Genomic DNA, 14562 nt, shown 5'->3' with positions numbered 1-14562 from the left:
GCTTGCTCTTCTGCGTCGGTGTGGCGCATGCGCAGTTTGAAGGCCGTGCGCGCCTCCCGGATCACTGCGCTTGCGCCGGCTGTCGCAAGGAAGCACGGGAGTTGTAGTGTTTTGCTTTATTCTTGCGCAGATTTGAGGGTGTCGAGAAGCCCTCTGCCGCGCTGCACCATGGGAGTTATAGTTATTTCCCCCCTCTAGCCCGCTTGCTCTCCCACGGAGACGGGAGGGGCCCGGGAACTCCGTCTCCCATGATGCCCAGCGGGCGACGCAAGTGACGCCAAAGGCACGCGAGGGAGGGAAGGAGCGACGAGGAAGCGAAGGGAAAATGGCGGACGGGGCCGAGAAGCCAGCGGGGGCGCAAGCTGCCCCGGTGTCGTTCGGCTTCACGCGGACAACCGGGCGGAGGCGGTTTCTTTTCGTGACGGGGCAGGATGGCGGCGGCGAAGCGAAGCAGGAGCCTGATTTCCTCTCCGCCATTGAGGGGCGCGAGTTGCAAAGGTAGTTGGAGGAGGAGGCGGCGGGCAGCGGGGGTCGTCTGCGCGGCGCCTCAGTCGCTCGCTTGAGCGGCCGGTTTGGGCTGCGCCTGGCCAAGCCGCGCCTATCCCGGGCGGGCTCGGTGGTGCCGCTTCTGGCGTGGCTGAGGAGAGAGAGAGAGACGGGGAGGGGGAGATATCCCCGCATGCAGAAAGCTAGCGTGCCAGGCTCTGCCTTCGCCTTCTCTCCGAGATGCCAGAGGGGATGTCACAGGGCTTTGGGTTATTAGTATTTTTTAGAGTGTTAGTTCTCAGGTTCCCCCCCCCCTCCGGGTTACACTTTCAGATGAAAAATTTGCTTGCAGCACACCGATTTTTTTATTGAGAATACACTGGGAAACAAAAAAAAAACCACACCTCCCAGTCCTGGATCAGGGGTGAGAAATCTGCCTGTCTCTTCCCTGTCCATACTCATGTTACTTAATCATCCCTGATCCTTGGCCATGATGGCTGAGGCCGACAGGAAGCCCACAAACATCTGGAGAGCCACAAGTTGCCAATCTGTTGCAGCTGCTGCACAAAACACTTGCATCCCAATGTGTGATCTGGACTTTCCACCGCAATACAAATACAGAGATGGGTTCTCCTAATGAACTTAAATTCTTCACCTTGGCAGTGGAGGAAAGGGAGAGGAAGGGTGACATGGGGTCGTGAAAGGTATACAGTATTTTTTGTCGTAAGACACAAGTATTTCTTAGCAAGGGACGACCATTAATCTTCAACAATGTAGTGTTAGTTGCTGGTCATATCAGCAAGTGACAGTAGATGCCATTCTTACCTGTATTACTGTTTTTGTCAGTCATTTGCAGGCTCAGTAACCTTTATTCCCCCCCCCCCTTAAGTTCCTCTGCAGTGCATGTGAAGGCATTTGAAAAAGTTTGTGTCCTTCTGCAGTTGTTGTTGTGGTCCAAAATTGCTGTGTGTGTGTTTGTAACATAACAAATTACCTCAATGTGTTGGTCAGTGGTGGGGGAACCTCTGGCTGGTGGGCCTTATTAAGTCCACCAGACCTCCCCGTTTGTTTTGGCCAGGCCATGATCATCTGTCAGTCATCTGATAGCACAGGACAGTTAGAGCCACTACTGCAAACAGTGGCAGATTCAAAAGAAAGAATCAGGAGTTCACTCTAAATCATATAATGCCAGGTGATTGACAGGTGACCCCTTTTGACCTGTCAAAGTGTCCTGCAGTGGGTTGGCCATATCCTGCTCCCCACCCCAAGGGAAACTACCAATCAGTAGTCCTGGCTCTACCAATATGTTTTGTTCAAAGCAGTTTCTGTTTCTCCCACCAAGTTTGAGGGTACCAGTTGGGTGATGGAATGAAGCTTGTCGGAATTTCACCCCATTGTACTTTGCTATCCCTCTGTGGTCTTAATTGGTGTATGCTCCTCTGCAGTGTTCGGCCAGCCCCACAACCGAAAGAGCTTGTCATTCCCCTGATCCAGAAGAACAAATGGAAGAAGCCAGAGGACCCTGCACCACCCCAGGAACAGGATGGGAACAGCTGCGTAGAGGCCCAAGCAGTCAGGGAGCTCATTGAAGGTGAGCACTCCTTACTCCACCTTCTTAGAATTGCAGCCTTCTCCCATCCTTGAGAACTGGAGCAGAAAACATCAGGTTGGATTTTTTTACCCCATTGGTCGTCACAGTAACCAGACAGGCTAGTCACCTCACTCTTAGGCTGTGGAGGCATACGTGACTCTGAATTGGTAGAAAATGGTCCTTGTCAGTGGAGTTGACCAAAAGCGCTTCTGGTCACTATTGCAACATCAAGGTTCAGGAGGCACTCCCAAGGCTGCGAAACTGAAGTCAGGATTGTTGATCACCATCAGGCTTGCTTACTCCACCTTAGGTGACTGTTGACACTCCTTAAAAATGAAGACTGTAGTACAGATATCCAGATCTTTTGGTTTTTGCAAACAGCTGTACTCTATGCTGGACCTTTGTCCTCTCCCACCGCACACCCGGCCTAGGAAGGACTGCTTGACTGAGGTTTCTTGCCTTAGCGCTGCAGTATGTTGCTTATGCTTCAGCTAATTGTTTCACCATGCCCAGTAAGGACATTAAATCATGAAATAGAACCTAATTGTTTTTATCATGGTTTGATGATTATCAGTTTGTGGTAACACAGACATTTTCCATTTTTGTTGGAGGCACCAGTGTTGTGGAATGCCCTCCCTGCTGAAATATGCAAGGCTGCTTGGTTTTGTCATTCTTCTAGCTCTTCAAGACGCACCTGTTTAGACAATCATTCCCCTGAACATGAACCTGTTGATCTAACTGTTTTAATCTTTTAACTGCTCTAATTGTTAAGCTTTTAAACCTGCTTGTTGTATTTTATTTAGAGCCAGTGTGGTGTAGTGGTTAAGAGCAGTAGTCTCGTAATCTGGGGAACCGGGTTCGCGTCTCTGCTCCTCCACCTGCAGCTGCTGGGTGACCTTGGGCCAGTCACACTTCTTTCAAGTCTCTCAGCCTCACTCACCTCACAGAGTGTTTGTTGTGGGGGAGGAAGGGAAAGGAGAATGTTAGCCGCTTTGAGACTCCTCAAAGGGAGTGAAAGGCGGGATATCAAATCCAAACTCTTCTTCTTCTTATTTTTTGATAGAATTGTTTTGTGGCACGTTTTTATTACGTGTGGATAGTTCATAATGGGCTTTCAACTTGTAAAATGTTTAGAAGCCATTTTGGTGTGTGAGCAGTATATAAATTAATAAATAATAACAACTTGATCTCTTTGCATTCAGAATCTAGGAAGTCGCGGGAGCAATGGGAGAGTGGCACCAAGATAGACCCTACACTTTCCATTCCCCTCCTCATGCAGAATCGTGTCCCTGATGGCTACGAAGATGGAGATAAAGTGGATGTCAGCCTCCGACCAGAATCGGTAATAGTGGTGGTGGGTCTCTGTGGACAACCTTCTGAGCTCCTATTCAGGAGAGTTTAATACGTGTCCTCTTTTTCTTTTCCTCCCCTCACATTGTTAGTCAACTGAGGCAGATTATGAAGAGGTACCAGTAGAAGCCTATGGTCTTGCCATGCTGAAGGGCATGGGCTGGAAAGCAGGCGAGGGCATTGGGAACACCTTCAAGCAGTGAGTCCTTGCTGAGCTATTTGGGGAGTTCCCTCCCTTAAGTCCCCCCCTTTTTGGTTTTTTTGTTTGTTACTGTGTTATTTACTTTCATCTTTTTATATTGTAAACAACCCTGTGATCCTTGGATGAAGGGTGGTATAGAAATTTAATTAATAATAAATAAACAGAAAAATCTCAAGGAGCTAATGGTCCATATTCTGGCAGTTCACAAATAACTGATGGGAAGGGAGAGGAAGGGTATTGGATGTGCTGAGGTTCAGATAATAATTTAATCTACTCTAGATTTGGACTCCATCCTATTTCTGCATGCTTGTGTGGGCTGCACTGCTGGGACAGTGATAACTGAACATGGTGGACTCCACAAGGACATAAAGCAGGGTGTTTGGAGTGGCCTGCTTTGCAACTGTGAAACTCTCTTCACTTTGCTGGAATGCTCCACAGCATTAATCCTTGCTGAAGCTACTTTTATAATGGCCACAATTAAGCAGGTGGGGAGTAATTTTTAACCCATTTCTAGTATTTTAATAAAAGTTCTATGCATAGGTTGTATTGAACTAGGGGTTTAGTATGATCTTTAGCATTAAGCCTCTGGTGTGGGCCAGCAACAGATTGAACAAGGGTGTAGCCAAAAGATTATAGTTGAAAATACAGATATGTAAGGGAGCATGCCTTATCTCAGTCCAAGGTCAGTTACCAAAATATATTCTAAGCCAGTTATGAGCTAATAGTTCCGGTTCTGCACCAAAAAAAGTTCCAGGGCTTGAGGTTAGGGAATGTGTTCCTATGGGAGGCCTGTCACATGTCACAGACATCATAAAGCAGGTTTTTTTTTAGAAAAAAGCTTCTGCAGGTTAAAGTAACTCAGAGCCGAAGTGAATTTAGCTGCAGTCCTAAGAAGGTTGTTGGAGAGAGGCAGTCAGAAGGGAAGAAAAGGTGGAGCTGGAGCAGTGTTGCGAGAGAGAGAGAGAGAGAGTGTACCCCAGGAATGGGGAACCTTTGGTCCTCCAGATGTTGTTGGACCTCAACTCCCATTTATCCTTGACCATTGGCCAAGCTGGTTGAGGCTGATGGGAGTTGGGAGTCCCTAAAGACTGGGAGGGTCATGGGTTCTCCACCCCTCCTGTAGCCAGTCGCTTGGTAGAATTGGCATCGTTCTGAATGCAAAAGTAAAGAATGGTTTTCCCAGCTTAGTGGGTGATGGGCTGTGGCAAACCCTTTGTAAATGCCTCTGGCCTGGCATGCCTGGCCCTCACTGGTAGATGCAGCTCTGTAGCACTGCAACCTTTGTTCCCACGGATGCTGAAATCTCTCCTTTGAGACACCCCAAATTTGCTTGGCGGAAACTTTCCCCGGTGAGTTGTGGCTGTGCCAAGATTCAGGTCCACTGTTTCCATGCCCACTTCTGTCCGTTATGCAACAGTACAGGGTTGTCTTCTTGTGGGTAGAAACGCTGCCCCAAATTGGACGGGGTCAGTGATGTGTTTCTTTCTCATCCCATCCTGCTCCTCTGCTTGCTCACATTAAGAGACGTGAAGCCTCCGGAGCACCGTCTTCGACCCAAGGGTCTGGGCCTTGGAGCAGACCGCTCAGCAGCCCAGGATTTGCAATCCTCAGCACCCCGGCGACCCCCCAAACCTGGCGAGGAGCCTTCCAAGAGCACGGATGAGCCATTGGGATTGGTTCCAGGAGGTGCAGTCTACATTGAGGCTGGACCTCACAAGGAGCTGTATGGGAAGGTGAGCTGTTTCTTTCTGCGAACTCCTGCTATTTGTCACTTTGTGCCCAGGTCTGTGTTGACCTGGGGTTTAGTATTCTTCGAGCAAGCAGGAGGGGCGCCTGAGAGAGGCATAAACATTCACTAGGAAAGACATATAGCTTCTACCCTGACTCTTTCCACCCAACTTAATGCTTATACAGCTCAGAAACAGGATACTTGAAAGAGTGTCTCTTTATATTCCTAGTCAATCTTACCCACTCTGCACAATATAAGAATTGGGCTATTAGTGCTGTGGCACCCATCCTTTGGAAAATTATCCCCTGTTAAATATTAGCCAAGGACCATCTGTATTTTTTTTTTTTTCAATTACTGAAGACATTTCTTTTCCTGCAATACTTTTAGGTAGAGATCTTTCCTAGTCTGCTTCTATGTTGGAATTGTTTTTAAAATGTTGTAAATAGGGTGGTGGTTTTTTTTGCTTGTTGTATGCCACCCTGTGCTGCTTTGGGAGGAAGGGTGGAATATAAATAAAATAAATATGTGCATCATAATTGAATCAGAAGGCGGAGAATGGACCCACCCACAGGGCACCTGTGACATAAGACTGACTGGATCCTGCCACCTTTTTCATCAGGGCTGTGGGCTGATACAGCTGGTTTTCCAGGTTTTAATTGCTTCCTTGGGATGTCTTTCTTGGTACCTATTTGTAGGTGGTTGTGGTGGGGACTTCTCGGCTGCCTCAAAGTCTTTGTACTAGTTTGGTGGGGTCAGCCTATTTTGGGTCTTTGAGTTGAGGTTTGCTTTGTAATTTCCAGAAAGTCCATACACAGTATAGGTTCTATTCTTTGTTCCTGCTCTACAGGCTACTCAGTGGAAAGAGATAGATAGATAGATAGATAGATAGATAGATAGATAGATAGATAAATAGATAGCTGAGCTTGGTCCAATATATGAGCAAGGATCATAACAAAACTATGCTCTGTTTTCCATATTTGCCTATCTTTTTCCTACTTTGGGAAGAGAGTACTATTTGTGGGTTGAATCCAACTCCATCTGTGCATGAGCAGAAAGGACTTCCACTTGCACAACACAACTGCCCCTTTATTTCTCTCCACCCACCTCCGCAGCCCTCTGTGTGCCCTCCAGATCTGTTCCAGATGATCTGCCAATCCTCCAGAGCAGATTTTGAGGGTCATGTAGGGGAGGGAGAAGCGGAAAGGGGAAACCTGTTATGTAAGTAGAAGTCAACTTTAGCACCCACCCTGTAAATTCTGCATTTTTGTTACACCCAAGGCATTCTGGGCATTGTAGTTTTCTGAATGACCTTTTGCTTCCCTCTTCCTCTTCCATAGATTGAAGGCGTTGATGGAGATAATGCTCGTGTCATGGTGAAATTGGCCATTGGTGGGAAAACAGTAACTGTGAGCCAGCATGGAGTCCGACCTGTGACCCAGAAGGAATACGATAAACTGGCCAAAGACCTGAGTAAGTTTTGGCTCCCTTCCCTAATGAGGTCACCTAATGTTGCCTTCAGTTCTTCCTTTGTGATCTATTCTGGGGTTTCCGGTACAGATTTGTGACATTTGCCTGTGTCTTGCTTTGGGGGCTTGGGTTGCAAATGAGCAGACAGCTTATGCAGCCTCCCCCTTTCAGTCTGAGCATCCCCTCAAGTTTGCTGTTTTTGCCCCTCCCACTGCAGGCCGCCTCAGTAAGGCCCACAAAGAGAAGGAGGCAGAAGAGAGGAATGGGACCAAGTATGAATCAGAACACAGAACTTCAGAGGACAAAAAGGAGGAGAAGGAGAGGAAGAGGAAGCACCCACCTGGGGCCGAGAGGTAATGGCCTCAGTAGAGGGTGGGGCAACTGTGCTGCCAGTTCTGGAGAAGCAACTGTACTAGCAGCCTCTTTGCTGGCGGCTTAGTCAAGGCTAGATTATCCACAGAATGTCTCTAGCCATCAAGAGGAGCCTCTTCCAGAACCACTGTGCATCTTTTGACTTTGCTGCAAAGACCCCTCAGCTGTTGAAGCTGACAGTGGACTAGTTTGCAAGTTATGCTAAGGCACAGTAAGAATAAACGCTGGTTTAACAATGAACAAGCTGCATGCTGGCACTTGTGGAGAAACCAACTGCAAATCTTGACTTAGTGTTACGTGTGAACCAGAGCGTGTGAGAGAGTTCACCCAGCGCCTGGTGAGCTTCTTTAGGTAGTGGAAATTATTCCAACCCCCGGGCTGTGTTTTACTTGATAACAAAGCTTTTCATCTCAATACAACCTGGTACAGTTTAAACCATGGATCTGGAACCTGGGGCTCTCCAGATATTGTTGGACTCCAAAACTCATCTGTGTGGGTCAGAGGTGATTGGAGCTATCGTTCTAACAGCTTCTAGAACAGGCACCCCCAACCTGCACCCCTACAGATGTTTTGGTCTACAACTCCCTGTTGGAAAAACGCCCGGGAAGGCCGCCACCTTCCCAAGACACCGAGGTGTCTCTCCAGTGGTCACCCTCTGGCTGTAAATCTTCCTCCATCCAGAGAGACCGGTAATAAGCGACCCCTCCCTCCTGAGAGGAGCACACTCGTCTTCTGGCATCTCATTGCAGAAGAAAGAGACAATCAGTAGCTATAAACTACTTTATTCATCAGTCTATATACAGAGAATCCACCAGCCTGTCTGCTCTCTCTGAGCAGCAGTACAGAAGAGCACACTTCACACAGAAGCGAAAGTAACTTTTTACAGTACTGAGAATGTGCTGAGACTTCCTGTCTCACGCTCTCAGACCCTCACATGATATAAACAACCATTGTGCTGCTCGCTGAGCAGCTGGTGAGATAAAAATCCTAACGCTCCCATGATCTCTAGCTAACAGGACCAGTGGTCAGGAATGATGGGAATTGTAGTCCAAAACACCTGGAGGACTGAAGGTTGGGGATACCTGTTCTAGAATATAAGGAAAGCCCTGCAGGATCAGACGGGTGGCCCATCTAGTGTGTCATCCTGTTCTCACAGTGGCCAGTCAGGTGCGCCAAAGGAAATGCGCAAGCAGGACCGAAGCCCAAGAGCACTCTCCCCAGCTGCAGTTTTCAGTGACTGATCTTCAGAAACATACTGAGCATGGAGGCAGAACATATCCGTCGTGGCCAGCAGCCACTGATCTGGAGGGCCACAGGTTACTTGCCCCTGGTTTTAGCTGCGATCCCTCATGAGTGGCATTAATACTTGACTGCTTCTGTGCCTTTTGCTCATAGAGATGACCGTGCTGTGAAGCAGAATAAGGGTGGCGGTAGCAGCAGCAGCAGCAGCAGCAATAGCAATTCCTCTTCCAGATCTTCCCACTGGTTGCGGCGAGACCTGCGAGTCCGCTTTGTGGATAAGCTCTTCAAGGGAGGCAAATACTACAATACCAAGGTATTTCATGGAAGTTCCCTTTTTAACATGGGCCAGTTTTATAGGAGGCCTCACTCAGCCCCCCCCCCGAGCTGTCCCTTGAAACAGATGCCAGTGCTGCAGCAGAGCATATGTGCCAAGTCTGCACCCATGCCGCCTGTCATTTGGGCCATGGGATGGATTTCCAAAGTTAATTGTCTTGAGGGGGTGGGGACCCTTCATCCAATGTTGGGCTACAACGGGGCTGTTTTTTTGGAGAGTTGCTTATTTGAAAACAACTCCTATATAAAAATGCAGCAATTGCATCAAACACTCTTCACCAAGGAAGGGTGGAGACCATGCCTTAAAGGAACTCCTCCGTTAAAAACTGTGGTGATGCAGTCCTGAGAGATGCCTGTGCCACTTCAGAATGTGTACGCTTTCTACGGTATTGAGGTTAAACTCCCTTTTGATCAGAGTTCCGCACGCACCCAAGACCAAGCCTGTACCTGAGCTCTAATCTTACGAGGCAAAATGGCATGAAATCTTCTGCTGGCTTCTCCCCCCACCCTACCCCCCTCCCCTCCAGATGGTAATCGAAGATGTCCTCAAGCCAGACTCGTGTGTCTGCCGAACAGAAGAGGGTCGCGTTCTGGATGGTGAGTGTGTTCCTGACTCTTCCTGAGTATCCCTGGCCTTCCCTTGGAACCTGAGGCTGTCTTTGTGTAGTTAAACTGCCCTCGTATACCGTAGTTAAGGTAGAAGAACATTTTCCTATTCTTAAGCAGTAAATAGTAAGGACCAGAGTGCTTAAAAGGCTGGGTGCTTCACCCCTCACCATTAGAACCCCAGTTTGTTTTTGGAGCCCCTCCCAAGTGGATCCAGTTTGTCATCTGCAGTTTGGAGGGGGAAGGGTAGAAAATACAGGTGGACCCTGCTGCAAAGGGGCCTTCCTATAGGAAAGCGAGAGATCTCTCTCTATGGCAGCCAAAGCCCTAGCTTCAGCCAAGGGTAGAAGGAGGGTCTTAGAATTTGACTTGTAATTAGATGGAGAAACTGTGGGTGACCAGGCTAGTGGCCCACCAAATTGTTGCTACTTCATCTGACCTCTTCAATGACTGAAGTAGTAGCCTCTGGGATAGCTCAGCTGGTAGAGCATGAGACTCTTAATCTCAGAGTCACAAGTTCCAGTCTCACGTTGGGCAAAAGGACTCCTGCATTGCAAGGGGTTGGACTAGATGGCCCTGTGGTCCCTTCCTTCCAACTCTCTGATTCCTCCTTCCACAGGAATTCACGAGTCCATGCTGGAGACAGTTATCCCTCGAAGTGATTCGGACTTGGTCATGGTGGTGCTGGGGGAACAGGCTGGCCGGGTGAGTCACAGATCACGATGGGTGGGGCCTGAGACGGGTTGGGCCTCTCGTGGAATGAGCCTGGTATTGATGGCAGAGGAGCAACAGCGGAGCACTTCTTCCGGGTGCAAGAGAATCCTGAGAGTTGCTGGGGAGGTCTCTGAGCTTCTCTTTATATAGGAATATGAGCTGTGCAATTCTACTCTAAAAAAAACACACACATGCAAATTATGCAAATGAAGTGAGAGAGATTCAAGAAAACACTGGACAGAGAATGACTCTGGTGGAGGTGGGCTTCTTTGTTGTCCTGGCTTAAGAACCATGTAGCCTACATTCCTGATTCAGCTTCGTGGGTGTAGCTTTTAAGCTAAGGCTTTGCTCAAATGGCCTTTAGTGTCAAGACTCGGCCCACAAATTCCTAACAATAATGTTCCAATGTTAGTCCTACTTGGAGTGGACTCACTGAAATCAATGGACGTGACTAACAGATCCCGCCATTTCAGTGAATCTGCTCTAAGTATGATGGTTGAATACAACCCAGTGTCTCTGAGCATGTGTAGTGTGCTTTTTCCTCTCTTACCGCAGCCACCTCTTGCATGTAAAAATATCATTCCCCTCTCACTCTATATCCCATGGGTTCAAAGTGGCAAGCAATACTTTAAATTTATTTATTTAAAATGATGTGAGCTTATGTCTTACAGTTATTGCAATAAAGATAATGAATAAGCTACATAAGTGGGTGCTAGATGTGATTGTTGGAAAACAATAGCAGTATTTTGAATTTTATCTGCAGACATCTTGGAGAACAGTTGAATGCTTAGGGTTTGTTCATTTTTAATCTAGGGTGGGAAATAGGGGAGGGTGAATTTTCTTCTTTCCTTCCCCACACATTATCCCATAAGATAGCTAACATTTGTGTCAGTATGCCTTTAAAATATTTATAAAGCTCTGATATTAAAAACAAAACATTCAGAGTGGTTCCAAACAAGAAAACCTAATCCTCAATAAAACTAATACAGTAATTCATAAACTTGGATTAAAAATGCAGTACACACAGCAGATGGTATGTGCCAGGCCAATATTACTGAGTAGGGAAGGTCTGGGTGATCAGAAGAGGTAATTTATAGTCATATATTCATTAAAATCAATCCCAGAATGGGGTGCAATATACAAGTATATGATACATGATAAAATAAAACAATATGAAACAATATGAAAAACCAAACAGCAATGATAAACCAAATTGGCATCTGAACACTGTAAGAGTGACAATATTTGTCAACTAACCAAATCCCTGTGTAAATAAAAATGTGCCTACAAAATGCCTACAGCCCACCAGGGTTAGTGTCAGCCAAATCAGCAAAGGCAGGGTTGCCACTATAGAAAATTCCTTCTCACACGTTACCACACCTTGCACAGTCAGCAGGTGTGACCCTGGTAAGAGCGTGTCTGTAAGCTCTCCAAAGACTGGCCTGGTGCATAGGGCTTTATGTCCACATAGGCACCTTGAATGTGGCTTGGTAGCTAATTGGCAGCCAGTGCAGCTCCTGTACACCTGGTGTTGCATGTTCACAGTTAACCACTGTTCTCTCCAACCTTGCTGCCATGTTGCTGCTTCTGAACCAAGTCTAAAAGCAGCCCTGCACTGCAGCAATCCAGTTGCAAAGATACAAATGCATTCACTGCTGTGGCTAAGCTATCACTGTCCAAGTGACTCCCATAACCAGAGCTGCAAACAGCAAGCAATGTTTGCTGATAAAGCTCAAGCCAATGTTGAAATCTTAACTTGAAAAGAAAATGGCAGAAGGGAAAATGGAGCTAAGAACACATAGACGCATGGTGTGTGATGATATGCAGTGTGCATGGAGAGAGCAGTGCATGCCTGCATCTGTTAAAAAACACCAAAACCCTCTGCAGTCTCAGGCAATGAGTTACTCTCTGCTCTCTCTCCACCTAGGTGGGCCGCATTCTTCGTCGAGACAAGGCGCAGAGCCGTGCACTGGTGCAGCTGCAGCGGGAAGATGAGAAGGTCTTGACGCTAGAGTATGATGCTGTCTGTCACTATGTTGGTGGATCAGAGGACGACTGAGCTCCCTCCAGAATACATAACATCTGCAGGACAGAGGAACTCCTAGACTGAAGGGGCAGCCTTGTTTCTTCAGGGCGGGGAGTGGAATGTTGAGCACATTAGAGGACAATGAACAAGACTGCCTCCACGTTTGAGGCAGGTGCTCAAATCACCCCCACAATTTTCTAGAGTGTTTTTTTTAATATATATATATATATGTGAGCTCTAGGTGTGAGGCTGCTTGCAATGTGCACAGACTTGTATCTAAACCAATGACAGCACTCTAGAACCTGAGTGTCAAAGATTGCCAAAGGCAAGAACATCCACAGAGAATGAAATCTAGAGCACAGCCAAATACGTTGCGGGTCAACTCTTGTTCTAGAGCAACAAGCAATTCGGATCAAAGCAGTCTAGCTCTGTCTGATACAGATCCAGGATTCTCGGGGGCTCCTTAATCAGTAATACCTTTCGGTATCTCTTTTTGAACTCTAGGCTGTGCTCTAGAGATGGACTACTGCAATTTGTATGATCTACATAGGAGGGAGACTGGTCTTGTGTGTGTCTGTAGGTGAGACAGCTTGCTCTTAATCTAAAAATGCTTTGAGCATTCAGGGATGGAATCTAAAATTATGTGTGTCTGTCCTGGGTTTTCCAGAATGGTGCCTATTGTTGCTGATTGACCTATGCTTACAGTGTCTGTGGGAAAATATCTTCAAGCAATTCATGGGCAGAAGAGAATATACATTGTACTAAACTGATGGTCTTTCATGAGGACAAGAGATGAGGTATTTACCAGGGTATGCCCAAAAGAAGGAAGTACACTTATCTTAAAGTCATTCTATAGCAATAGCTTCAGAATGCTGACCTGCACAAACTTGGTCATCTTAACTGGGTGTCTGTGCATTCTAAAGAGTTGTGTAAGTGGTTACCTAAAAGTGGCATGTGGAAAATACATGTCTTCCTAACTTGCTTTCATCTGCTGTGGAAATGAACATGGGAGGACCCAGCTTTCAAATAAACCAACTTCCATGAATTGAGTTACTTTCTTTTTAGTTAAATTGTGCTGTAAGCTGTAAATAAACCTCATATTTTTCCTTCTCTTTGTGTGGTTGGTAGTATGATTCTGCGGACAGGTGCAACTGTCTCTCTGCCATTGTGACCCTTGGTTCCTTAGGCAGATTGCCTTGATGTTGTTGTTGTTGTTGTTGTTGTTGTTTAATCGTTTAGTCGTGTCCGACTCTTTGTGACCCCATGGACCAGAGCATGCCAGGCACTCCTGTCTTCCACTGCCTCCCACAGTTTGGTCAAACTCATGTTGGTAGCTTCGAGAACACTGTCCAGCCATCTCGTCCTCTGTCGTCCCCTTCTCCTTGTATCCTCAATCTTTCCCAACATCAGGGTCTTTTCCAGGAAGTCTTCCCTTCTCATGAGGTGGCCAAAGCAAAAGCATCAATTCTTCGGCGATCAGCCGCCTTTATGGTCCAGCTCTCACTTCCATACATCACAACTGGGAAAACCATAGCTTTAACTATACGGACCTTTGTTGGCAAGGTGATGTCTCCTTTTTAAGATGCTGTCTAGGTTTGTCATTGCTTTTTTCCCAAGAAGCAGGCATCTTTTAATTTCGTGACTGCTGTCACCATCTGCAGTAATCATGAAGCCCAAGAAAGTAAAATCTCTCACTGCCTCCATTTCTTCCCCTTCTACAGTGGTGCCCCGCAAGACGAATGCCTCGCAAGATGAAAAACTTGCTAGACGAAAGGGTTTTCCTTTTTTGCGTTGCTTCACTAGACGAATTTCCCTATGGGCTTGCTTCGCAAGACGAAAACGTCTTGCGCTTTTTTTTTAAGCCGCTTGAAGAGGCGCAGTTGCGACGGACCGTGCTTCGCAAGATGAAAAACATTGCAAGACGAAAAGACTCACGGAACGAATTATTTTCGTCTTGCGAGGCACCACTGTATTTGCCAGGAGGTGATTGCCTTGATAGCACCCTGTAATTTGACAGTAGGTTTTTGCCCTCTTGGGCTTTTCCAGACCAGATTTTAATCTGTGGTATCTCTTTACTAGGTAATCAGTGTGGTGCTGAGAGAGAATGGGGCCACCACAATGCCCTTAAAGCCTTCATCAGTGCTACGCCATGTCTGTGGGGAAAAAATACCTCGCCTGCAGGCGCAATTCCTCCCCACCCCTTCCTCTGCCAGGTTTAATTCTACATGAAGCTAGCTGGGATCATATCCACTCCATTGCACAGTGCTATGGGGCTTTCTCCTCATTACATTGTCCTGGGATAGCTCAAGTCAAGTACAGCATGAGAAGCTTAATCTCGGGGTCGTGGGTTCGAGCCCCACATTGGGCATTGCAGGGGGTTGGACTAGATGACCCTCGTGGGACCTTCCAACCCTATGATTCTAAAATACTGAGTCTACTTTAGG

General features: G+C 47.0%; 1 protein-coding gene across 1 annotated transcript; it reads left to right on the top strand.

Moving 5' to 3' along the window:
• Nucleotides 1-153: 153 nt before the first annotated feature.
• GPKOW (G-patch domain and KOW motifs) lies at nt 154-13228 on the top strand. Its single transcript, XM_081175746.1, is given in 12 exon segments — nt 154-186; nt 188-498; nt 1932-2077; nt 3280-3419; nt 3520-3626; nt 5152-5362; nt 6696-6828; nt 7043-7178; nt 8593-8752; nt 9300-9369; nt 9998-10083; nt 12020-13228. Coding segments are annotated over 12 exon segments (1650 nt in total). The 5' UTR covers nt 154-168; the 3' UTR covers nt 12152-13228.
• Nucleotides 13229-14562: the final 1334 nt, after the last annotated feature.

This window comes from Podarcis bocagei (assembly GCF_964188305.1).
Source record: "Podarcis bocagei genome assembly, chromosome: 17".
Taxonomy (NCBI): Eukaryota; Metazoa; Chordata; class Lepidosauria; order Squamata; family Lacertidae; genus Podarcis; species Podarcis bocagei.
This window is presented reverse-complemented; position numbering and strand designations above follow the sequence as displayed.